The sequence below is a fragment of the Marmota monax genome, unplaced genomic scaffold, assembly GCF_021218885.2.
Source record: "Marmota monax isolate L192 unplaced genomic scaffold, Marmota_monax_Labrador192_F-V1.1 WCK01_AAM20220418_F8-fsc00190, whole genome shotgun sequence".
NCBI classification, from domain to species: Eukaryota; Metazoa; Chordata; class Mammalia; order Rodentia; family Sciuridae; genus Marmota; species Marmota monax.
The window spans coordinates 2,994,641-3,019,768 of record NW_026693010.1 but is presented as its reverse complement, the minus strand read 5'-3'; the positions used below and the strand labels follow the sequence as shown (position 1 = coordinate 3,019,768).

Sequence of the window (25,128 nt, the reverse complement as noted above, 5' to 3'; positions counted from 1 at the left end):
TAACAAGACATCACTGTCCTCACGGGCAGGGAGGTATGCCAGCACCTGTCCCAACAGCTGGACGGCCAGACATTCTGAAGAGCTGTCTGTTCACGGGACCCATACCATTGCCATGCCAAGGAAATCCACGCACTAGCTGGGCAACTCAGACTAAGCACCCCCTCAGGAGGTGTGGCCCAGTGTGAATTGGCAGTTGGTGAAGCTCAGGGAGGGCCTGCTGGAGGGCCCTGGATGAGGAGCCAGAAAGTGCAGTGTGAGGAGCACACATCTCCAACTTGGCTCTGGAGAGACCCAGGGTGGCCTGGCAGGACACCAGTTGGTCCTGTGTGGATGGTCTGAGGAGCACGTCTCCTCTGCCCACCCGACCCCATGCTCTCTGGAAAGCCTCACGTGCAGAGCCAGGTTCATTTATAGGGTGGTGGCCCCTGCCGTGGTGCTCGGTGGGGAACAGGTGCACCTGATCTGTGGCAGCAGGTGGCCAGCTAGGATCGAGCCCCCAGACTCCACCACAGGATCTTAGCCTGGGCCTGCCCACAACTTTCAGGGTGGGACATGGGGTCAATGCCAAGTCAGAACAAGTGGGACAAGAGCTGTGTGTTTACCTGGGGGAGGACAGGCCTCCGCTCACTGATGGGGAGGACGGTGGTGTGGGCGAGGCCTCCTTGGCCGCAGGAGACGTGGAGGTGGAGGGTGGGGTGGAGGAGAGCACACTGGAGCCCGAGGGTGCTGCGTCATCAGAGTCGCCTTTGGGAGGAGTCAGGCCAGGTGAGACCGTCGGCTACAATGGCCCTGTGCCTAGGGCCTCCAGACAAGGATGCAGAGAGGTGGCCAGCAGCCCTGTGGGCAGGTGGGATGGGCAAGGCAGCCTGCAAGGGAGGCAGGGTTCTCTTCCGTGAGGGAGGAGAGCTGCCTGGCCTGCTGCGGCCTGGAGTGTGATGAGGACAGCAGCTCTTGCAGACCAGAGCAGCAGGGCTGAGCTGCTCCTTAGTACAGCAGAGAGGTACCCCCTGGGCACAGGGCACCACCAGGACCTAGGGGGCACTGGTTCACTCATATAGGCCTCAGGGGACGAGGTTACCTGATGTGGCGGAGGATGGTTCCACAATCCCAACCTTCACAACCTGGAACAAGAGATGCCGGCTGGAGGCAGCTGAGTGTCAGCCAGCCCCACTGCCGCCCTGGGAGGCTGGCCTGAGGGTGCTGGCGAAGAGGCAGGAAGCTGCTCCAAAACCCAAGTGGGCTGCTGGGGACCTGACAGGCCGTGTCCTAGGCCTGTGCTGCCTAGCATGGTGGCCACCAGCCATGTGAAGCTGTGTCAGCTTAGAGTGCATTACACTATCAAATTCAGGGCTTGGCCACACGGTAACAAGTCAAGGGTCCAAGAGTGCTGTGTACTCTTGTCACTGCAGGAAGGCCCTGGGTGGGGGTGTCTGGATGAGTTCCATTCCTTACAGGGGACAGACCTACCCTAGTCCCTTCAATGGGCCAGGAAGGCACCTGCCACATGCCATGCAGACACCTCAACAGGGCAGGGTCACAAAGGGAAAAGGTGGCAGTGAATGGTCATGGAGACTTGGGGCTAGGAAGAAGCACGAGCACCTCTCAGTCTTCTGCAGAGGAAACAGCAGAAGGCCACAGCCACGCAGCCTTAGCAGGCAGGCCAGGAGGTGCCCTCTTGCCTCAGCACTTCTCCTGGCTACTGGGTTGGTGCTGTCTGACCCCTCGCTGATGCCCAGGACAGGCTGAACTGGACACTGGTCCTAACCACAATAGAGTCATCACTGCTTCTTCACATCTGCTAGGGGAACCAATAATCCTGGGCCCCCACTCCTTGTCACAAGGACACAGTGCACTATCATGGGAGGACTTAAGGCATTACTGGGCTCACATGGTGAAGAAGGTTCTGGAACACGCAGGTTAACTTGAAAGCACTGTTAAGAAAGGTACTTTGGTGGGCCACCATTCCCAGCAAGGTGGAGCTGGCAGTACTCACCCCAACAAAGGGAATGAACCTCTGGGAGGACTCTTCATCAGGGCTGTGAGTGAGATAGAGAACAGTTATTCTCCCTTGGTATAGCCCCAGCCCCAGCCCACCATCCCCAACCCTGCCAGCCAGTGCTTGGATTCTTTCCGACAGGCTGACACATGAGAACGGTGAACAGAGCTCTATAACCCTGGGCAGGAAGCCATGCAGAGCCCTGCAGCTGGGAGGAAGGGTCAGAGGGCATGACTTCACGGGGAAGCTTGCCCGTCCATCCCAGATGCCTGAGGCATGGCAACAGCTCAGCCAGTCCTGTCTGCACTGCTGGCCCACCAAGCTGGTTCCCTGAGTAGCTGGAGCTTCATATGCCCTGTGGGCCCCAGAACATCTGGGGAACATCTTGGGCCTTCTCCAGTAACTAGAGTGGCTGCCCCAAAGCAGGGCACAAAGTGCCTCCTCAAGAGGCCAGGCCTTTGGCCCTAGTGCCAGTGTAGATGCCAGTACTAACACAAGTAGAGCCCAAAAGTGTGACTCCCCAACGAGTTGACATGTTGAGCACCTAGGGCAAGGGGGCTGGACTTGGCTCCATACAGCATCTGGCAGACCTACAGGCTCTCTTGGCAGTGTTGGCCACAGCCCCTCCACCACGGGGATGTGGAGGGTTCCAGGCGGGCACTAAGGCGACGAAAACTGTCTTCTCCTCCTGTGTACGTCCACCACAGCTGGCCATGTGGCTCGTCTCCACAGAGGGTCCCTGCCAGCTGGTCCCCAGTGACCTGACGAGCTCTCCCACGGGCTGCAGGGCCAGCACAGAGCCACGGCTCTATCAACAGCAGGAAAAGCAGCCCCTCCGGCCTCTGGGAAGGTCCACCAGGCAGGTCTGGTCCCAGTGCTTGACTGGACCAGTCTCCTCCATGTCCTTCTTGCCCACCCACCCTTGCAGCTCCCTGGCTTGCACCCAGGGAACAGAGGTGCCCCTCACCCCGAGTGGGTCTACAGCTGGTGCCATCTCTGGCTGTGTCTTCCAACTCCATTTTACCTGTCTCGTTTCCCCAAATCTGATGCCAGCAAAGTTCTCCCAGACGGAGACTGAATGTGCCCCTGGTGCCAAGAAGTGGTGAAGCACTGGGGGTGGGTGATGAAGGTTCTCCTTCAGGACTTCAGGGAACTAAGCAACTGTTCAGGCTGGTGGGGTGCCTCAGGGACAGCCCTGGGGCATGTGCTACCCTGCACCTGGCCTCCCAGACAGAAGCCTCCCAGACAGAAGCAGGCTTGGGAAAGGCATGTGTCCATCTAGCTGCCTGCCGTTGAGCACTGACTCCCAGGTCCAACAGCCCATCTTCTCAGAGTCCAAGTGTGGGCAGAGGCTGAGCCTGGTGCTCCCCACACAGAGGGTATTCACAAGGTGGACCAGCAGTCCTCACCTGGCCAGCCTGGAACACACAACTAGGGCACTGCCAACATAGATTGCTCCCAGCAGGAGCCCCCCAGCCCACCTTCCACTCCCACCCATAGAACCCACCCCCTCCCCCAAAGACCAAGAGGCTTTGGAATAAAACACCTGCAGGTTCTGTCCCTCCCACCAAAGACTAAATTCCTAACCTTCCTCTCCCGTCTAAGGAGAAGTGCTGAAAGAGAACCTCCCCCTTGTCCATTTTAAATAATAAGTGGTCTACATCTTTGGCCACAGCCTGCTTCTGCTCCATGAAGTTCAGGACATGTCCTGGACCCATGCCCAGGCTGCCCTATCTACCATCAGGCATGAGCTCCTGGGTGGCCATCCACATGAGGGTCCCACCTGTTCTCTGGGGCAGGTCTGTGTTTGTAAATCTTGGTGACACCCAAGTCCTTCTGGGCATAGGAGGCTGTAGAAGCCAAGTGAGTGGTCCTGGTCCCCAATGCATGAAAAGGCTCTAACCCACAACAAACAGGGCTTCCCACCCACCCCAGGGCCCCCAGGCCTGTAGCAGAATGGCCTCTCGTCCATCTCATCCACAGCTGACAAGGGCCATGTGTGACCAAGACATGGAAAATGTCACAACACAGGAAAGCCGCCAGAACTCAAAGCCAAGCTGCATCTTGGGCCATGCAGACAACACCAGCACAGGCAGGACAGGGTGACACCGGCTCTCCACTGAGGCCCCCAAGCCCTGGTCAGAGGGGCTGCTGGCACCTCGCACACGTGTTTCTGAGGACAGTGTGGTCAGCGGGACACCTGTTCTGGCTCCTGAGACCTGCCACTGTGCAGAAGGCAAATGCCCTGGGCCTGAAGACCCCTTTGACCCCCACATGCTGATGGGCAGGCCAGGGCTATGGCTGCCCTGCTCTGACAGCAGGGACCACTGAAGGGACAACTCCCATTCCCGGCCAGCCAGCCACACTGCATGGGGCATGGGATAGGCAGGAGCAACCTTGGAGAGCTGGGCAGGGCTGGAGCGACTGGCAGGACTCTGGGCTTCTCTGGCCTCATGCTGTACTCGATGCCCACCCCGCCTATGGTACCGATGCCACCACTGTATCGCAGGCAGGAGGCACAGAGTGGGAGTGGGTTATGTTCTCGCCAAGCCTTGTTTTGCAATTCAGAGGAGCCAATCCCAGGAGTGACAAGAAGCTGCGACTAGGCAAGAGCATGCTCTGGGCTCTGCCTGCCACAGCGGGCGGCACAGGCCAGCCCACAGGGTCAGGGAGGCATGAGACGGCTGGTCTTTCTCTAACACAGGGGGCTTGTTTAGCAGGACAGACTTGGATGCTCAGAGCCCTGCTTGTGCATCCTGCCCACCTGCAGCTTGGGTGGCCCAAAGGCTACATGTCTGCTACTGTAACACTCCTAGGAAGGACATCCCTTGGACCCAACAACCTTCCTGGGGGCAAGAGAGTAGGAGAAGTTTACCCAGGAGAATAGATAGCCTGAGATAGGTGTAGAAGACAGAGGGCAGGACCTGCCAGGCAGAGGAAAAGGGACAGCTGTGGGGGTTCCTGGACTACTTGACTTCACAAGTCCAAAAGTTCAGAGGACAGAGCCACCCCTACAGGTAACAGCACTCTACTCAAAAGATGCTAGGAAACCCTCTCTGTGACTCTGGCCTGGGAGCCTGACTCAGCGTGCAGAAGGCCAGCTCCAGGAAGGCCACCCTGACCAGCTCCTTGGCTTCCCCCTCCCTGTCTCCATGTGCAGGTCCAGCATGGACACTTCCCCGCTAGGCTGTGTGCAGGGGGCCAGGCTAACCCATGTAAAGTGCTCAGAGCAGAGTTGGCACGAGGCAGCCCAACATCAATGCCAGTGGCAGATGTAGCCCAGTCCTGGCCCTTGCCTCTGCTGTAACTGGGACAGTGCTATCCTGGCCTCAGATTCAGGGACCCCTGGGGGTCAGACCTCCCCCAGAGGCTGTGGGCCCAGACCACACAGGCCTGAACCTTCAGCATACAGGGCCCTTTGTGAGGGATCCCCAGATGCCCTGGGCATCAGGGGAGAGGGAATTCGGCAGTGACTCTGCTAAACAAGCCTGAAGACCAGCCTGGGACAGACGGGAGCATCGACCAGAGAGCTTGGGACAGAGGGTGCCAACCAGAGAGCTGTACCTCAGGGTGAAGTCAAAGTGAAAGTGCCTTTTCCTTTTCAGAAAGCCACCAAAAGAGAAAACAGGGCCACGTTAAGGCGCCTCCCGGGGGCCCGGTGAGCGAGCCCTCCATGCATGGCAGCAGGAGCTCTAGGGCCTGGAGCCTGGGCAACTACCCGCCTCACTTAGGGGCAGCCGCTGGAGTGAGTTTACAGGGGTGGCCATCCCCTCCACCAGGAAGTTCCGGAAGTGCTGGGCTCCACTGGAACGGGACCAGCCATCCCTACTGACCTCCCTGCACCTCCCAGACTTCAACTTCACTCTCCTTCGGTCTAAGGAAGGGGGTGAACACCCGTTAGAATCAGGGACTGCTACCTCTGCCCTTGGCTGAGGCTGGGTGCCTCTCTTCCACTCTTGGACAGGGCCCACTGACTGCCTCTGCTCCCCTCATCTGGTATGGGATAGCCTGTCCAGAGGCCTGGCCACAAGAGGGAGGTTCAGTCTTCTGAAACCACAGGAAAGCCTCTGCTTGTGCCTGACGAAGGGGCCCTGCCCAGGGCAGCCCAGACCCATGGCACCTGGCCCAGGCTTTTACCCACAGCTCCTGGGGACTGTCATGCTCCGAGCTACAAGAACATGAGCTGACTGCTCCCCAACAGGCTGAGACCATGGCCCAGGGTCTCCAGCCCAGGTAGCCTAGGCCTAGGGTGGAAGATGTGTTAGGTCTGTAGGCTGGGCCACTTTGACAGCTGCCACCAGCTGCATCATGGGACACATCAACGGGCATAGAAATAAAGAGGTACTGAAAACCCAACCACTACTCTGGTCTGCACTGGGGTCAGTGGAGGGCCCTACAGTCTAGGCCCACCCAGGGGTTTTACCCCAGACCTCGTGGAGTCTGTCCCGGCCAAGGCCAGAGTGGGCAGGTAGCCATGGAGAAATGGCAGCTGGCAATGACCTGTGTTGTGTGGTCAGGGAGTCCCCTGCTGCCCCAGGCCTGGGCCCACTGCATTACCTCTTCTGCTTGTAGGTCAGCATGGCCTCCGCAATAGGGAGCTGGTGGGCGCAGTTGGCCCCCGCGATGTACTGGGTGATGCGGGATACGATGTCTGGTGTGTCCTGCACTGCACGGGGAGGAGGCCATGGGTTGGTGCGGTGGGCCAGGTGGGTCAGGGTGGAGTCTGGGCAGGGTCATGGGCACCTCTACTTTCCCACTGGCCACAACAGGCCCGAGTGCCCATCCACAGTGGTGTTGGGTCACATCCTCCACAAGCCCTGAAGGCGTGTTCCTAGGGCCCTGCGCCCTCCCCTCCTAGCCACCTTGGCTTGGACTGGGGAGAGGGAAGCATCCTGGCAAGCCCCTTTACTCCGCCTGCTATCCCTTTTCTGGGGCCAAGCTTGAGAAAGAGGTAGATATGAGGGGAGGTCTCCTGGAAGACCAGGAGCCCCTTCCTCCAGGGAACGGGACTGTGGGTGCAAGCCCCGCCACAGGCCCCACACTGGGCCTCACCTGTGCTCTGGGCCTCCAGCTTATTGAACAGGTCTCTCCAAGCCAGGTCCTGGAAGAAGTTGTGGTAGCGGTAGTCCACGGAGCCCAGGTACCTGGCCACAGGGTGGGAACCTGTGTGCCCAGGGCAGGATGGTCACCACGTGGAGCTCACAGTCCAGGACCCCTCTGTGGTGGTGGTATGGTAAAAGGGTGTGGCACACTGTCTCCTGGAACCCCATTCACCGAGGAAGCCACTGGTGCTGGCTTGGGGCACACACATAAGGTGGGCCTCCAGCCACACTGCCTGCCACGCCAGGACAGCTTTGTGGTAGGGGAATTACACAGAGTATCAAGCTCAACCGCACAGCACCACGGGACCGGGAGGGTTAACCACCCAGCCCTGTTGTGCTTCTCTGACAAAGAACTCAAACTGGCACAGAGAGAGCCCAGTGACAGACCAAGGGGATGCCCGGTGCAGGCCATCTCAGGGGGATGGCTTTACCTCTTGCCCCCTTGCAGGGTGACTGTGTCAATTTCCATTTAAATGACATTATCATATGTAAACCATACCACACGAAACATCAGGAACAAGACACCACGGCTGGCGCCTGCACCTTCGCCACCAAGTGTACCCAGCCAGCCGCAGGCCTCACCCAGCGGGATGACGAGGAAGCGCATGTAGCCGAGCCAGTCTGGGGTCTTGTGGGACAGCTGCTCCACGAAGAGCCGCAGGACGGCGCTGAGGTAATGCTGCGCCCCCGCAACGGCGATCTTCACGGGGGTCGGGGGCTGGGAATTGCAGTTGCAGCTGCAACCCCCAGACAGGTGGGGTGAAGAGGGGACAGGCACCTCAGGGGAACTGTCAGAGCTGTCCTCAGCCCAAGGTCCACACAGCTAAGCCCCAGAAAGCCTGTTCCCTAGCTACAGCTGCTGCCGCCACCATGAGCCCTGCCACCCAGGACCCCTACCAGTGGGCACTTTAAGCTGGGGCGGGATCTGCCTGGACTGACAGGCTGGGCGGCCACCCTCCCGGAGTTCCAAGAGACCCTCCTGCCCCTGGAATCAGAGGAAAGCCTAGGCTGCAGGGGACCTGTGGGGCAGCAGGTCAGAAGCCACCCACATCCCCCAGGGCAGAGAACATGCCCACCTCGGAATGGCAGGCAGGCCTGGGGTACAGGGACCCCAGCAAGTGCTCGGGCAACAGCTCCACAGGGCAGACCCCAGGGAAGGCCAGGACTCACTATCTCTGGATCCGAGAGACGATGGTGCTGAAGGCGGCCTGGACGTCGGCTGCGGAGCACGTGCACACCACAGGCAGCGTGTGCCTCTGCAGGACGTCTGAAAGGAACTGGGTGGGACGGGCACGAGTGACCCTTGGTACAGCATCTGCACCCATCCATCTGCCCCTCTCCTTGGAACCCCCAGAGTGCAGAGGTTACGCTCGTGCAGGCCAGCCCGCCACACATGCCTGCTCCAGCACTCGTCCCTGAGCGGGGTCTCTGTGTGGTCCCCACTCAGCTCGGCCACACGGAACTCCTGGGGACAACCAGCCCCGGGCAGCTGCTCCTACCTGCCCCTGCCAGTCAGAGGTGTTGACGAGGATGATATTCTCGGGGAGCTGGTCATCAGAGACGAGGATGTGGTTCAGCTGGTCGTACACAGTCTTCCTGGGAATCTGAAAACACCCGGCCGTCCACACCCAGGACATGTGGCACCCATCTTCTCCCCACCAAGAGTGGAGCCTCAGCACCACACGGCCCCCAACAGCAGCAGACTCCCAGCAGCAAGGGGGGAGAGAGGCCCACCACCAAGCTGCCTGGCTGAGGTGGCCGTGTACCCTGCCTGGCCCCCGGAGGTGGCAGGGAGGGCTGGAGTGTGCACGGGACCCACACAGGATCCTTTCTAGGTCTGCTGGCAACCTTGATCTCTAAACTTCTCTGCTGCCCTGACCTGGCAAAGCCCCACAGGCACCTGCAGCTGGCTCCGCGTGTCCGGGCAGCGCTCACTGTCCAGGCTATTGGCCCGCTCGTTCTGTGGCCGTGATGGCTGTCTCTCCTTCAGGGATGTGCTCCGGCCCCGGCGACCAGCTGGCTTCGCCTCAGACCTGCTGGGATCAGAGCAGGCTCGTGGAACGGGGCAGCTGGGGCAGGCGGACGGGGACAGGGCCAGAGCAGGCCAGGCACATGCTCACACTGCGCTGCTCCAGGGAAGAGCTGCCTAGCAGAGAGCAGGGAAGGATGGCCACAGTGTCACTGAACGAGCGGCAGGGCCCTGGGCTACACAGAGCTCCCAGCTGTGAGGGCGGAGCACTGAGACCCAGGTGCCCATATGGGACCCGGCCCTCAGCCCTGCTTCCCTCATGTGTGTACCTGATAGGGGACCTCGGGGTTGCCCACCCCTCCAAGGTAAAAGGTAGAGTCAGAGCTGGGGGCAGGCCAGTGCTAAGTGCTGACCGTCAAGGTGACTACCTAGAGCCCAACACAGGCTCCTGTTTGCTTCCTGCTGGGTAAATGCCAGTGCCCAGACTCGCTGCTTCCAGGAATGTCCCGATTGCCTCGAGAAGGTGCAACGGAGCCTGGCGCAGACACACCTCCGACCCTGGCCTGCACTAGCTTAGAGAAAGCCAGGGTTGGACTGGTGCTGAGTGCCGGGTTCTACAGATGGACCTGCGCGAGGCAGTGAGGTGGCTAGGGAGCGGGGAGGCAGTTTGTCTAAAGGGTTGCCTGGAGGCAAGGGCGGGGAGGTTGGGGTGTACAGCAGGGGACCTCCTCCCCACAGCCCAGGCTGAGTAGGGTGCTGACACAGGCATGGGCTCACAGGTCTCCTGCCCTGAAGCCACCAAACTCTGGGCACAGTGGTGCTGGCCAGAGGAAAGACAAGATCCCAAGGGAGATCCAGCGGAGGCAAGGAACACTACATGCTCTGGTGAATGGACTCTGGGGTCAGGCATGCAAGGCAAGGGGTGCCCACAGTTGGGGACAACGGAAGGTGGGTCTGGCATGTCCCCAAGCAAGAACCATGGAGCCTGCCCAGGTGAGACTGAGATGGCTGTGGGGAGAGGGCCATGGGTGTGACCTGTGCTCACCTTGACACAAACCAAGCTACCTGTGCCAACACCAGGCTCTCATCCCCAAGTGCTCCACGCCTCTATGTGTGCCGCAGCCTGGGGGTGTGGGGTGCAGGCTGGAGGTGGGCCCATCCTGGCCCTTGCCAGCCACAGGCTCAGGCCCTACCCTCCCTGAGCTGTCAATCCTGCCTGCTGCCTGTACCCAGTCCCACCCACTTCAACGGCCTCCTGGCCCCCAGCTGTTCCCCCAAGGCTTCATTCAGCAGCTTGTCCTGGGGCATGGCAGGTAGAGGGGCAGCACCCTTGGACACGTGGCCCTCCAGGGAGTGCAGGTGACAGCCAGACAATGGAGGCAGCCAGCTGTGCACAAGGTGGGGCCCAACTCCGGCTCCAGAAGGTACCCAAGGTCACGGCCTCTCCCCGTGATTCCCATCTAGTCAGCAGCCCCATCCCATGGGGAGCCACTCCTACTGGCAGGCCGGGGCGCACAGGGACCTGGTGGAGGGGATGACTAGTGACTCTGTCTTGGTGATCCTCCCGCTGGGTGGCAGCTTCTCAGTGAACACGTCCAGGGTGGAGGTCTCGGCCTCAGGGCTGTCCTCAGGTTGCTCCGATGGCTCCCGTGAGGCTGGCGCACTTTGCTGGGCAGAGAAGGAAGGTATGTGCTCTTCCCTGGCCCAGAACCACAAAGCCCACCTGGGGTCCCTCTCGGCTTGTGTGGTCCTGGCTTGGGGGAAGGATTAGGCCATCTTGGAGCCCTGTACATCACAGAACTCTTGGTCCAAGACTGCAGGGAGACCCGCACCAAACCTGCCAGAGACCCAGCTCCCACACAGCCCAGCACCATCTGGAGACCCTTCCAAAGGGCACCAGGGAATCCCACTGCTCATGGACCATCATGTCAGTGGAAGCAAGCAGCAGCCCTCGACTGGGCATCCTGAGCACCTGGCAGCCTGGCCCGGGGCCAGCCCATGTCCAGGCAGTGAGCACAGGCGCTCCACATGGTGGCTGCGGTAGGTTGGGGCCTAGGGCACAGCTAGACGAGCATGTCCACACCTACTTACAAGGGCCACCATGTCAGAGACACTGTCACTTGGCTGCTTGCCTCCTAGGGACCGTGTCTTCTCTGGCACATCAGCCTGGGGATGGAGACAGGAATCAGGCTGTGTTGCTCTCTGGCTGCAAATGGGAAGAGGCCCAGGGGACACCAAATGGGACTTTCCTGGACTGTGGGCTCAGGGTCATCCCAGAACAGTCTCCTGCCACTGGGAACACGTGGCAACCAGAGACACGCTTGCCCAGTGCCTGTCCAGCATGAGGACAGGAACCCAAGGGCTCTGCTGCCACTCACCGGGCTTGGAGGCTCCTTCTGGCTGCGGGCACTGTGGATGCTCCCAATCTCCGTCTGTGAACTGGAGTGTGACAGGCCTTCGAAGTATGGCCTGGCTCGGGAAAGGGATGAATGTCATTTTCCAAGACCCTCCCCATACTGCAAGTGAGGCTCTCCTATCACACGTGAAGGGGCAGACAGAGGAGCCCAGGGGCCCCTCTCAGAAAACAGGCATCCCTGAAACCCTGTCTGCTCCTGGCTTTCAACCAGGGCAGGGCTGTCAACAACTGAGAGGCTGAGTGCCAGCTCCACTCCAATAACCTGCTGGAGGCTGCCTGAAGAGACCTGCAGGAAGCAGAGCATTCTCCACAGCACAGTGAAGGCACCCGCGGCAAGCACAGGCCACTCTAGGCCTGTTCCAGACCCACAGGCCAATCTAGGCCAACCAGGCCATTCCAGATTAACTGGGCAGAACATGCCCACCTCCAGCAGATAAGGTCTGAGTGAGGGGGAAAGAGGGTAGAGACCCAAAAGATGTAAAAGACATTACCAGCCAGGACCGTGCCAGGACTCCTGAGAGCACTGATGTGCCCGCTAAGTCCTAAAACCTGGACAAACAGGGACTCAGCTGTGTGTGAGCACCCAAGATCACAGTCCTGAAATGTCCATGCCCCACCCAGAACTGTGGGCACTAACTGGCCAGGGACTCTGCCAACAAGGCCAACATCACTGAACTCACAGTGGGAGGACCCAGGTGGCGTGGGAGGAGCTGGTGCCGCCCCAGCAGTGCAGAACGCAGAGGGCTCACTCAAGCCCAGGCGGAGAGATGAGGCAGGAGGCACTTGACCCAAGATGCAGGGGCCCAGGTGGTGGCATGGTCTATGGCTACTGGGCAGCACAGAGCTGCATCTCCATCCTGTAGGCTCTGGAATGGAACTCTGCATGGCCACACTACCCTGGAGGGCGCCCCCCCATGCCGGGTGGGAGCCAGCGGCCAGTATATCAGCCCTAGTGCAGCAAGACACCAGCACAAATGAAGCCAAGCCCAGGACACTGCCCTCCAGAACACGGAATAAAGGTGGCTTAAAGTCAGTGCCAGGGTGAGACGGGAGCTGCCGGGGAGCCAGGGTCAGCTGTGGACCTGTCTGATGACACAGGACACCACTTTCTTGTATGTGCCTCTCTGTACCATGTAGGTTTAAAAAGCCTCAAACCTCAGCTGCCACCTGCCACACCCAGCCACACTGAGGCTACACACTGTCCTGTGGGCTGTGCTTCCCACCCCACAGAACAGGGTCTCCTAAGCGTCCACAGCAAACCTGCGAGGAGACCTTCCGTGCTACTCCTCCTGCCCCAGGCCAGCCCCAGCCAGCCCCTGCCACCCCAGGAGAGGTGCTGGCAGGCCTCCAGCACCCAGGAGGACCCCTCAGTCCTCACAGCCTGCCCCACATCCCACCCGCCCCATGCCCGAGCTCCCGCCTTCTACAGATCGCTCCAGTCCATCCCCATCCCAACGACCTGAGAGCTCACCTGCTTCTGTCGCCTGAGAACCACACTGCCTTGTGGAGACTTTACCCCAGCTTCCTGCCAGCCTTCGGGCACCTCCCACCGGATTCACCTGGCTCAGTCTACCTGCAACCGCCTGGGACTGACTGGCACACTGCCCCATCCAGGCGGCCCCTGGCAGTCTGGCCTGTGGGAACCTCCCAAGCCTTCAGAGGAAGGTGGCCCTGCCCACAGTGCCCAGGGCCAACCCAGGTCAGCCACTGATCAAGCAGCAGGTGTGGGGGCATCCTGAGGGCTGCTCAGAAGTCTCTTTGCAGGGTTCATCAAAATGACCATCTAGCTCTGCTGACTCACCTGAGCTTGGGCTTAGGAGTACTGAGGACGCTATCATCCTCCTCCATGTCAGGGCCACTGTCACTGGGGTTCTCCATGTCCAGTGTGTCATACAGAAGGTCCAGGTCCTCCTCCACCTCAGGGACATGTTCCGCAGGGTCCTGCTCTGAGTCCAGGACCTGTAACAACACCAAAGGTGCATAAGGGCCCCACAAAGGCCCATACCCGCCCTTGGCAGCAGCCTACGGGCTATGAAGAGTGGTCTGCAGAAGGAGGACAAGCAGGGTGCTGAGCTGCCGGGCACACTCAGCGACCAGCACTTCCATCTTATTTACTTTGTTCCTGGGAACTGGGACTCTCTCCAAAGCCCTCAGGGCCTCACACTGTGTGGTATGAAGGCTCCTCGGCCTGCCCTGGCCCTCAGTCAATGACTAGGGGGTGCTGCCCGCACAGGAAGTAGAGCATGCAGTGTAGGCCAGGGAGCACTGGGAAGTGCCCACAGCTGTGCGGCTGTGCTGCAGGCGGCTGTGCTGCAGGCGGCTGTGCTGCAGGCGGCTGTGCAGAGCACCTCCTGTCTGCCCAGGAAGCCTGTGCCCTTGTAGAGCTGCATCCCTGGCAGCCACCCCCAGGCCTGCCCTGTGAGCCAGCCCCTCCAGACACTGCCAGAGGGCAGTCAGGAGGATGCAGCCTTGCGTCTGGCATCTGACTCGGCATGGGGTGGCAGGCCCATGCGAGTCCCGTGTCAGTGCTGGTCCCTTCTGAGTGGGAGCAGGTGTTTGGGGCCAGCACTGATGGGCAACTGGACTGTTTCCCACGTGGCTCCTGCAGATAAAACTGGCAGCAGAAGCCTAGGGGTCACAGTGGGGACGCGCCCCTACCTCCTTAGGGCTGACCAGGAGCATGAGTTGGAGTGTCCAGTGCCTGCTTTCCACCCACCCGTGCACATGTGCCTGCTGTTGGGGGGCAAATGGTGACCTACCTGACAACCAGCTGACCCGATGCCCACTGACGACAGTCCTTATTAACCACATCTCTCTCTTCTCTGGCGAAACATCTACTCAGATCCTTTGCCCATCTTTTAATCAGACAATTCATGTTTTTAAACAAACGACAAACACCATCTTAGGGTAGCTGACGGTTCCTGAAGTGGTAACCTCTACCTCCACTCCCAGCCAGCCTGAGGGTCTGCTGGCACCTCTGGAGGACTGGATGTGGACCTCACCATAGGCATTCCCCTGGTTCTGAGGCTGCCAGGCCCCCGGCAGGCCTCCACCCACACCTCTGTGTCTCTGACCGCAGCAGGACATGGGTTCTTTGGGGAGGGGCACCCTAGCTGGTCAGCTGCCACCTCTGTTTTCACAGCCACCTTTCCAGTTCCGTAAAAGCTGTGCTGCAGCACAGCTTCCTGGCTGCTCTGTTCCTTGGCAACTTGTGGGCCGGGAGCAGGAGTCGGGCGCACCACAGCTCCCATCGGGTGTCTTCCTCAAGAGACAGACACCTGTTTTTAACTGGGCTATTTCTGAGTTACAAGTTATCTTTATATATTCTGAGCACAAGCCCTTTATAATTCGCTAAACAGCTCTATTCTCTGGGCTGCTGCTTCATACCCTTGATGGTATTATTTAGAGTGCAAAAGCATTAACTACTGTGATATTCCAGTTTATTTTTCTCTTGTCACTGTGCTTTGGGTGTCAAATCTAAGAGGCCACTGCTTGCTGAGTGTCCTGAAGGTGTTCTCTGCTGTGGGTTCTGTTGCATGTGGTATGAGGACCAGCTCTCCTAGCAATGTGTGTTGAGAAGCCTGCACCCTCCCCTACAGGTTGGTCTTAATGTCCTTGCTGAACACTGGTGGCAATGTGAGATCTGTCCTGGGTGCTGGACTCCATTCCGCTGACTTAGGTCTGTGCTGGTGTCAGCACCATGGTCTTGACCTCTTCAGCTGGGTGGTAAGTTCTGAAACCAGGAAGTGTGAATCTTCCAGCTTCTTTCTAGATACTGTCTTGCCTGGGAGGCCCTTGCTCTGCCGCATTGACGTCAGAGCCGGCTGGTGGGTCTCTGTGCAAAGGCAGCGGGCTTGCAGAGGGACAACGTGGGGTTGCAGAGGGACAACGTGGGCTTGCAGATCAACCCGCAGGCACTGCCACCTCAGCAAGAGTCAGCAGGGTCCACGCCTTGCTGCCACTACCTCCTCTTCAGGCCCTCACCATGCTCGCCACACCCACTGGGTGAGTCCTGCCCACTTGAACCTTGGGCCGTCTTTCTTACTGGGTCTTGAAAGTTCTTATACACTAGATAGAAATTTTTATCAGACGCGTGATTTACAAATATTTTCTGTCATATCGTGGCTTGCTTTTTCTCTTAGTATTTTTCACAGGCAAATTTCTAATTTTTGGGGGGAAGGGGGTTCTCAACTCAGGGGCGCTTGACCACTGAGCCACATCTCCAGCCCTGTTTTGTATTTTATTTAGAGACAGGGTTTCAGTTGCTTAGGGCCTCACTGCTGTTGAGGCTGGCTTTGAACTCACGATCCTACTGCCTTAGCCTCCTAAGCTGCTGGGATTACAGGCGTGAGCCACTGCGCCCAGCTCTACTTTTTTATTATAGCAAAAATATACAACATGGGGCTGGGGATGTAGTTCAGTGGTAGAGTGCTCACCTAGCACCACAAGGCCTGGGTTTGATCCCCAGTACCTCAAAAAGAAAAAAAAAAGAAACAACTGGCCAGACTATGAAGTGACTCACTCAGGGTGTGGAAGAGCGCAGGCGACCCCGCCCAGCCCCAGGAGCCACCCCATACTTGAGATGTGTAGCCATGGTTTGCCAGCCAGAGGTGCCACCCCAGCACTGTCCCCCTGGTCACTTCTCCTGCCCCTGCTGCTGCAGATCTGCTGCTCCAGGTCCCTCCCGTGAGTGGGCTCAATGTCCACCCTTCTGAGTGTGGATGCTTCAGTCTCCACTTTTGACAGAGCCCAGTGCTTTGTTTTTCCCACTTTGAAGACTCACACGTGTTCTGGGTCCTAACAGATCTTCGCCGAATCCACATTCACAAAGATGTTTCTTTATATTCTAGAATTTTGATAGAATTTAAATTTCTGATGTTTAGAGTTTAAAATTCAAGTAATTATTTTTTAGGTTTTAAATTTAGTACGTGATTTTTCAGAGGGTGACTTTTGCAAACAATGAGGTTATGTGTTGAGGTTCATTTTCTGTTGAAAAGATCATTTTTTCTCTGATGAACGTGGCATCTTTGTTGAAAACCTACTGACTATACAGGTGTGCCACTCACAGGTGACATGAAGAATAGCCTTTTGGCTGAGGCTAAAGGCCACCCAGGGACACACTGCGCCTGGAGTTCTGTGGCTCTGCTGTGTGTGCTGATCAAAGACCTGAGAGGCCTCAGCCTATGTCAGAGGCAGCAGCTCAAATGTGTGTTCCCTCAGATTCCTGCCACAACCTAGGCCCCCGGGGATGGTATTGGGAGGTGGGGCTTTTGGGAGGTGATCAGGGGATGAGAGGTGGCCTTATAAATGGGATCTGTGTCCTTGCAAACGGAGCTGAAACTGCTCAGGAGGCTGAGGCAGGTAGATGGCAAGTTCAAGGCCAGGCTTGGGCAACTCGGCAAGACCCCTTCTCAAAATACAATAAAAAGCCCTGGGGATGTAGCTCAGGGGTAAAGCACTCCTGGGTTCAATGCCCAGTACTGAGAAAAGGGGGACTGTGGGGAAGCATACTCTCCCCATCTGCCCACCCTGGACACACAGTGCTGTCCATGAGGAACAGGCCCCCTCCAGACTGGGCATCTATGGGAGGCTTGGTCTTGGACTCCCAGCCTCCAGAACTGTAAGCAACACACTGTGGTTGTTTCTGAATCGCCAGTCAAGGCGTCCAGCTGTGGCAGCTCTAGCAGTCCCAGACAGGGAGGCGCAGACGCACAGTGATGCTCTGACAGACTCCTGACACGTATAAGAGGCTATGGAATGGGGGAGGGTAGAGGTTGGAAGGGTCTGTGGTGCCCACCGAGGTGAGCTGTGAGGGCGGTTCTGGCGATGCTCAGAAGAGGAGAGCTGTGGAGAGAGCCATCTCGGAGGCAGACCTCGGCGGGACCGTGCCACCACTGTGCCACCAAAGGCCACGAGACACCTCACACAGGAAGGAGCGTGCTATTGGAAACTGGAGGAAAGCGACAAAGAGCTTGGCTGGATTCTGTCTGTGTCCTAGTGTCTGGTGGAAGGTAGAACTTCCAAGTGTCAACAGGACAGCTGGCAGAAGAAATCCAAGCTCAGCACCAAGAGTGCCGCATGGCTTCTCTTGAGTACACACAGTAATGTACAGCGAGAAGAAGGAATTAAAGATGAAACTTATCAAAAAGACCTCGGCTGGGTTGTGGCTCAGTGATGGAGCGCTGGCCTGGCACGTGTGAGGCACTGGCCTTGATTCTAAACACCATATATAAATAAATAAACAAAATAAAGGTCCATCAACAACTAAAATATATATAAAATTTAAAAAAAAGAAAGGGAAAGGGCTGGGGTATGGCTAAGTGGTAGAGCACTTGCCTAGCATGTGTGAGGCACTGGGTTCCATCCTTAGCACCACATAAAAAAAAAATGACTGAATAAATAAAATAAAGTTATCTAGAAAAGAAAAAAAGAGCTGGGGATGTGGCTCAAGTGGTAGCGCGCTCGCCAAGCATGCGTGAGGTACTGGGTTCGATTCTCAGCACCACATACAAACAAAATAAAGACATTGTGTCCACCTAAAACTAAAATATAAACATTAAAAAAAAAAGAAAAAAGAAAGGGAAGGACTTAAGGTCTGGAAGATTCTCCCTGGGAAAGGCTGCACGGAGTGAAAAAGTGTTTGTAAGAGAACATCGGGGGTGGCCAGTGAGTGAGAGGAGGGCAGTGTGGACAGGACAGCTGGAGACTGGCCTAAAGGCACTTGAGGAGTCTTTGGTGCTGTCCTGCCTACCACGGCCAGAATGCTAGGAAGCACAGTCTCTGCTGTGCTCACTGCACTTGGGGGCACTGCTCTGGTGTGATAGGGATAGCAGCAGCCGCCCCTCCAGAGGGCATAAGTGCTCTACTGCTCAGTACCCACATGGTGCCAACTCTAGAGGCGTGAAGAGCCGGGGGCACGGGCACCTTCACCCAGACCCACAGGATGCCCTGGGCTAAGGCAGAAGACTTCTGTGGAGATAGGGCTCCAGCAGAGAGCCCCCACTGGGGTCAAGTCCAGTGGTGCCAGGGGAGTGGGGCACCCAGGATGGCAGAACTTAGTCCCCAGCTGCCACAGAGCTGGGAGGACTGCAGGGACATAGCTCTGCATCTGCACCCTGTAGCACCAGGAGTGGGCCCCCTGGGGCTGAGGCCCAGCTCCCAGCTTGGGGTGCCTGGTGGGTGGAACACCAAAGATGACCATCTCGAGCCTGGAGATTCTGAATTTTCCTTGCTGGGTTCTGACTTCCTTTAGACAGCTCCCTCCCTCCCTCCCTCCCACAGGGAATGTCCACCCTATGCTGGTCCCACCATTATACTTTGGAAGCACATCACTGGTTTCATGAGCTTACATACAGCTAGAGAGGAGTCTGACCTGCTCTGATGCAGATGATATTCAAATCTGGGTCTTTAAATTCTGGAGTTGAGGCTAGAATGAGTTAAGACTTTGAGGCTACTGGGATGGAAAGAATGTATTTTGTATGTGAGAAGCACATGAACTTTGTGGGCTAGGGTCTAAACGTGAGCCCTGAAACTCAGATGTTCAAACCTGACCCCTGAGGTGACATGCTAAGGAGTGGGGTCTTTGGGAAGTGATTAGTGACCTCATACAGGAGGCTGGAGGAAGTGTGCTCCTCCCACTTGCCCTGCTGTGTGAGGGCATGTGGACAACACTGTCTGAGAGGACCAGGCCCTTCCAGACACCCCATCTGCCGGAGCCGTGACCCTCGACTTCCAGCCTCAGGACTGGGAGTGAAGCATTTGGCTGTATCTTAGCTACCCAGACTGAGCTACAGTGACAGCAGCAGGAGTGGTCTAAGTCAGCTCCCGGCCCAGCAGGAGGCTGCCCCTTGCCAAGCCTCTCCTGCATCTCCCAGGGCTGCTGTGAGGGCCACAAGCTGGGCAGTGCTGGGAGGCACACACTGGCCACAGCACCCAGACACAGGGACAGAGCTGTGCAAGGTGGTCTGGTCCTCACACCAGAGGGAGTACAGTGGTAGACAGAGACCACATGACTTCATCAACATATGCGAATGTCACACCATCCCAGACCATCCCCAGGAAATGATAGAGTCCTTTACCCAAGTACAGTGCCTGGGATGTTGGCCGAATCTTCACAATCTGAGCTGAGTTCCAGAAGTCAGAACCCAATTTGTGTGGGTCAGGTACATTCTGGGACCCAGTCCCTGGCTGGGCCAAGTACAGAACCCCATAGTCAAGATCCAGCTGAGGACACTCCTTCATTGCTAGGCATACAGAAGGGGTCAGGGAGGCCTCAGGCCAGGGGTTTGCCCTGCTAAGTGTCCCCTCTGCAGCTAGATTAGTGACTGTTTCACTACCAGAAGTGAGCAAAGACTCAGGGCCTGCCAGCTGTGCCCGAGGAAGAAGCTGTCCTTTCCTAGAGGCAGGCTGCTAGGTGGGTCCTAGAAACACTGCTGGCCCCACGTGGCCGAGCCATGCCAATCTCAGCACTTACGCCTGAGCAGAGCAGCCACTAAGTGTGGGTGCTCTGGTGATATGGCCTTCATGTTCAGGGACACAGAGCCACTGTGGGGGCCGTGTGGCCAGTGGTGGTGCGCCAGAGTGGCGCACCCAGGGACCTCCTCTCCACTGCAGCCCAGCATCACACCATGTGTTAAAGCTCCAGGAAGCTGGGTGCAGTGGCCATGACTGCAGTCCCAGCAGCTCAGGAGGCTGAGGCAGGAGGATTGCGAGTTAAAAGCCAGCCTCAACAACAGCGAGGTGCTAAGCAACTCAGTGAGAGCCTGTCTCTCAATAAAAAAATACAAAATAGGGCTGGCTCAGTAGTTAACTGCCCCTGAGTTCAATCCCTGGTACCCCAAAACAAAACAAAACAACAACAAAATCCAAACCAAAACAAACAAAAAATGAAAGCACCAAGGAGTTTTTCTTTCGGTTATGGAAATTACACAAGCTCATTACAGAAAATTTGGAAACTAGAGAAACGCTAGAAGAATTTAAAACCTAAGAACGCATGCCGTGCTGGCAGCAAGGGAGACCGCCTATGGCGGCAGGGGCACCGGAAGCTCTGTGCACACCTGCCTGATTTTTCTATGGGCCTAAACAGTTCCCCAAATAAAGTCTATCTATGAAAGCTAATGAACACAAAAAACCGGTGTCCATCTTCCCTGGTGACCATGACTTGGAGTTCTACAGACATGGAGCTGGCCGTCCCTGGCTCTCTGCTGACACCTCGGGAGATGTCAGGAGACAGCACCACTGTCGCCCAGCCTGGCGGGCAGAGGGCAATGCCTTACAGAGGGCAAGCACAGAGCTGTAGCTGCCCAGAGATCAGACACCTCCTCCCCAGCAGGCTGCTCAATAGGGAGGCTAAGCCCACTCACCTCCTCGGACACTTTGAACCTCCGCAGCAGCGCCACCACCTTCTGCTTGAAGTTTTGTTGCTGCAAGGCAAGCGGCAAAGTCAGGCATGACCTGGAGCCACTCCTGGGGCACCGTGAGGCTGTGCCTGGGCCTCTTGCTGCACTGGGCCAGAGGAGGTGCACGGGAAACACTCAGCAGCACTGACACATGCAACGTGGCTCTTGCAGGAGTCCCACGACATGTTCACCAGGTCTCAGGCCACAGCTGAAGCCAGACAAAGAATGCCCGGGAGAGCTGACCGTCCCAGGCCCCACGCAGGGGTGCTAGGGGTGCCAAGAGGGCAAGTGCTGGCTTTGCCATTCCTCCAGAAGCCTCACAGCCCTTCCTGCTCTCCCAGCCCCCTCCGGAAGGAGGCTGCTGGGTGGGCCCTGAGCAGGTATGGTAGACAAGGTGGCGGTGCCTGCTCAGTGGACAGTCTGAACCCCACTGCTCCCTGGCTGCCCTGGGCTGTACAGTCTCAGCTCTAGCCACTGGCCACCAGCGAGGTATGTCCCCAGCCAACCTACAGAGAGAGGGCTCGCCCCACCCACCTCCCTTCAGAGGTTGGCCCAGGGCCCTGGAGCTGAGGCTTGACTGGTGCTAACCATGGTCCAGGACAACACGGATTCCCTGTGTGGGAGTAGCTGGCACAACAGGGGCACAGCCTCCCAAGGCCTCCCACTCACATGCTGCCACAAGTGGGCAGCGCCCGTCCCCTGTCAGCACTAGCACAGATTTCCCTGGCAACCCACACTGCCATTCCTGCAGGGGCACAGCTCAGTGCTGGGGTTTGAGGGTCTCCAGTTCTCCAGTGAAGGACACTGAGGGTCAGGAAGGGCTGAGGCCCACCCAAGTTTTCTTCCTAGAGGAAGGAACCCTGCCGAGCTCCTGTGCCCATGGGACTGCAGGCAGGCCGGGCTCAGGGCAAAGCAGGACTGGCCACACATAGGTGTGAGTGGTGCCAAGGCAAGGAGGCGGCCATCCCAGGCCCATGGAGGCCACAGCAGCAAAGGCCAGTCTATCTAGCCTCACTCCAGACCCTGGGGACCTCGTGACCATGCAAAGCTGGAGCGAGGACCTGGGGCAGGCCTCAGAGGGCAGTACCTGGCGGGAAGTGGCAGTCGGGGGTTGCCCAGGGACGCCCCTGCCTGGCCCCAGGCCCACGGTGCCCCGCTCGAGCCCCACCACCCAGTGTTAGTAGAACAGCTTCCACCGACCCTGGTCATGGACGTCGTTCTTACTATCGAGCGCCGCTGCTTCTTGGGCTTCCCCACCTCAAAGTCATCCTCATCCAGGTCCTGCGGGCACAGCACACGCCTGAGGTCACAACCACCCACCTGGGCCGGGCGGGGCCAGCCAAGCATGCAGCCCTAAGGAGGCACTGCTGAGGCCACCCTGGCCACAGCCTCTTTGGAGCTGCCCCTGGGCATGTGGGAGCCTGGGGTGGGAGAATCCCGGTGCCCTGAGCCCCCAGGGCCTCCCTGTGGCCGTGGCCACGCTCTGGCAAACCTCAGTTACCTGCCCCTGCACAGCGTCGTCACTGGCCTCCTGCTCCGAGGAGAAGCTCTCGTACTCGTCCTCAGAGTCGTTGTCTGTGGAGCAAGCACAGGGTATGTCGGAGACGTCGAGTCCTACCTACTTCCCTGGCACCAAGGTGGCTCACAGGCCCCCAGCTCGCGGGCCTGGCAGGGTCAGCGGGACCACACGACCCTGCTTTGGACCCCACTGCATCCTGCCCTCTAGTGTCTCAGCCAGGCCCCAGTCAACCTCCAGCAGCCTTCCCTGCCCCGGGGGGCCCCGTTGTGATGTTTGCCCCAGGCCACAGACTGAAGGGGACAGAGAGGACGGCCCATAGGGTACCTGGTCTCTATGAAGCCACCCAGGCAGGCCCCAGAGCATCAGGTGGCACTGATTGACGTACAACACCTCCTGAGCACATGTGACTCAGCCTTCAGGACCTAGGTGCCCCACAGTCCGCAGCTCTGCCACCCACTGCCAGGGCAGACCAGCAGGGAGGGGCACAGTGCCGCCTCACTCACCTGCGGACTTGGCCTTGGGCCCAGCCTGCATGGCGCTGTCCTCATGGTCGATGGGCTGGCTGGACAGGGAGATGATCCAGATCTCGGCCACCTTGACGGAGGCCTCCTTGATGTTGCTACAGAGGCTCAGCACCTGGCCGCCCTCAGAGGGGTGCTGCATCACCTGGAGGGGGGATAGTGCTAGAATGCACCACAAACAGAAAGGGCCCTCCACCCTGGCAACCCCATATCTGAGAGCAGGAGGTGCCCGGCAGTGGGCAAGAGAGTCCACAACAGAGAGCAAAGGAGAACAGGGCTGGGGGACGGCCAAGGTGAGGACGGAATGAGTAGGGGAGCAGGGCCCCAGCTCAGATGCCACAGACAGGGAAACAGCCAGGACCGACTGCAGCCAGCTGGAAGCCACCCAGGAGGCCCCGGCTCCCACAATAGCCAAGCGACCCATGGCAGCAGGGGTGAGGGCCAGCGTGGAACGTGACACGGCCACCAGCCCCTAAGATGCCTGTCCAGGGGCATGTTCATGGGGGCCAAGGAAGAATGGCCACGAGCAAGCACAGGACCTACCAGGTCTGGCTTGTGAGACCATCGAGCTCTAGGGTCAACTGCTACAAGAGAGTCACAAACCAGAGACGCAGGGTGCGTCCATCCCTTGGTCCCTGCCTGCCTTGCACCGCCATGTCTCAGAGCCCTCACTCACAGGCCTGCGCTCTCTGAAGCCCTGCTGGTGGCCAGCTGATGGGACCCATGTCAGGATTTTATACATCAGATTCAGCACTGAGGCTTGAACCCAGGGCCTTGCACATGCTAGGCAAGCGCTCTGCTAACTGAGCTACAGCCCCAGCCCCAGCCCCATAGATGAGATTTTTTTTTAAATTTTGGGTCCTGATTTGGGGGTGCTAAGTCTGATCTGTAAAAAAATAAATAAAATTCTAAGAAAGCTCACATCTGCTTTCACATCCTGTCATGCCAAATTTGGTCAGCTGGCAGCCCTACACCAAGACTCGCCCACTTCTGGGCTCTGTGCACCTGTGTTCCAACAGGGACACAGGTGCCCACATACTCTGCATGGGTACATGCCATTCAGAGGCTGCTTCCCTCACCTGCCTCTGCAGGCCCAGCTCCACACACCTGTCACTTTCCTGCAGTGACCTCAGACTTGGTGTGAACCACTGGCTCAGAGGCCAGAACATTCTCCAGAGGTGGACGCATGGATCCATCCCAGTGACCCTGGCTGAGGGAAGGGCCACCGGTTGGTGGGGGTGAGCAGCAGCCTGGATGTAGGCACACTGGCCCTGCCTGCCCACACCACCTCTGCAGGAGACAGGCGGGTCGGGGCCTCTGCCAAGAAAACCCACTCTCGCCTCCTCCGTGTGGGAGGGTAAGAGGGAGATGACACCTCCTGTGAAAGGCATGTTTGCGCTGATCCCTGCGTCCAGCTGCTCCTGAGAGCACCCTAAGCCTGGAGTGTAGGGGCTGGTCCTGTGAAGAGGGTTGGGAACATGCTCCACACCAGCCACCACAAACGAGGGAGAGTCCCCAGGGCTGGCTGGGGCTGGGGCTGGGGAGGTAGCCTGGGCCCACCTCTCCCCCATTTGGTTCCCAGTCTCCCTCTGACCTCTCCTTGACGCCCCAGCCCAGAACCCCTGGCTCTCCCAGCACACTCCGGGCTTTGGCCAGGGCTCCTCAGGACTGACGCCTCTTCCCAGCAGCACTCAGGAGCTCTGCCGCTGGGAGCTCTGCTGGGTGATGCTGATGGCCAGGGGGCCGTCCCACTCGGGCCCGGCTGTAGTGCATATGGCACTGAGGGCCCTGCGCCCCCTAGCTTGGCTGGCCCATGGGCCCAGTGACAGCTGGAGCCTGCTGGGGTGGCCTTCTCCTGCCACCCTACAGGCTCCCGTTCTCACCATCAAAGAGTCTCAGAGCCATGGGAAGCTGCTCAGAGGCCAGGGAGATGCTGGGCCAACCTACAATACTGAACCTCAGTGGTCAGGCCTGCGGACCTCGATTCTGCCACCCCAGCTACCTGGGTGAGGGTGCACAGGCTGAGGCCTGGGTCCACCTGGGACGGGAGCCCCAAGGGGGCAGAGCTGGGGCCTCCTCCCACCACCATGACGCTCACCAGTGTGAGTGGAGGCCATGCCTGGGCAGGTCTTGAGGGGCCATTAGCTCCTCCTGCTGCCAGGTCCTGGGGTTGTGCTCTCCTGTTTATGCCCCTGGCCCTGACAGCC

General features: G+C 58.4%; 1 protein-coding gene across 7 annotated transcripts in view; it reads right to left on the bottom strand.

The window, feature by feature from the left end:
- Pacs2 (phosphofurin acidic cluster sorting protein 2) overlaps positions 1-25,128 on the bottom strand; it is a 70,958-nt gene that overhangs the window by 4,256 nt on the left and 41,574 nt on the right. Inside the window, exons 5-22 of one of the 7 annotated variants that reach the window (XM_058582286.1) lie at positions 22,904-23,066; positions 22,383-22,456; positions 22,106-22,162; positions 20,846-20,905; positions 13,285-13,442; positions 11,446-11,536; positions 11,159-11,233; positions 10,590-10,735; positions 8,999-9,134; positions 8,598-8,702; positions 8,269-8,375; positions 7,681-7,835; positions 7,049-7,159; positions 6,554-6,662; positions 5,561-5,593; positions 1,994-2,036; positions 1,079-1,121; positions 603-744 (exon numbers count right to left, since the gene is read on the bottom strand). In XM_058582286.1, coding sequence (XP_058438269.1) covers positions 603-744; positions 1,079-1,121; positions 1,994-2,036; positions 5,561-5,593; positions 6,554-6,662; positions 7,049-7,159; positions 7,681-7,835; positions 8,269-8,375; positions 8,598-8,702; positions 8,999-9,134; positions 10,590-10,735; positions 11,159-11,233; positions 11,446-11,536; positions 13,285-13,442; positions 20,846-20,905; positions 22,106-22,162; positions 22,383-22,456; positions 22,904-23,066 — 1,808 coding nt within the window. Of the gene's footprint in view, positions 1-602; positions 745-1,078; positions 1,122-1,993; positions 2,037-5,560; positions 5,594-6,553; positions 6,663-7,048; positions 7,160-7,680; positions 7,836-8,268; positions 8,376-8,597; positions 8,703-8,998; positions 9,135-10,589; positions 10,736-11,158; positions 11,234-11,445; positions 11,537-13,284; positions 13,443-20,845; positions 20,906-22,081; positions 22,163-22,382; positions 22,457-22,903; positions 23,067-25,128 lie in introns of all 7 variants that reach the window. The other 6 variants (XM_058582284.1, XM_058582285.1, XM_058582287.1 and 3 more) reach the window with 6 other exon arrangements.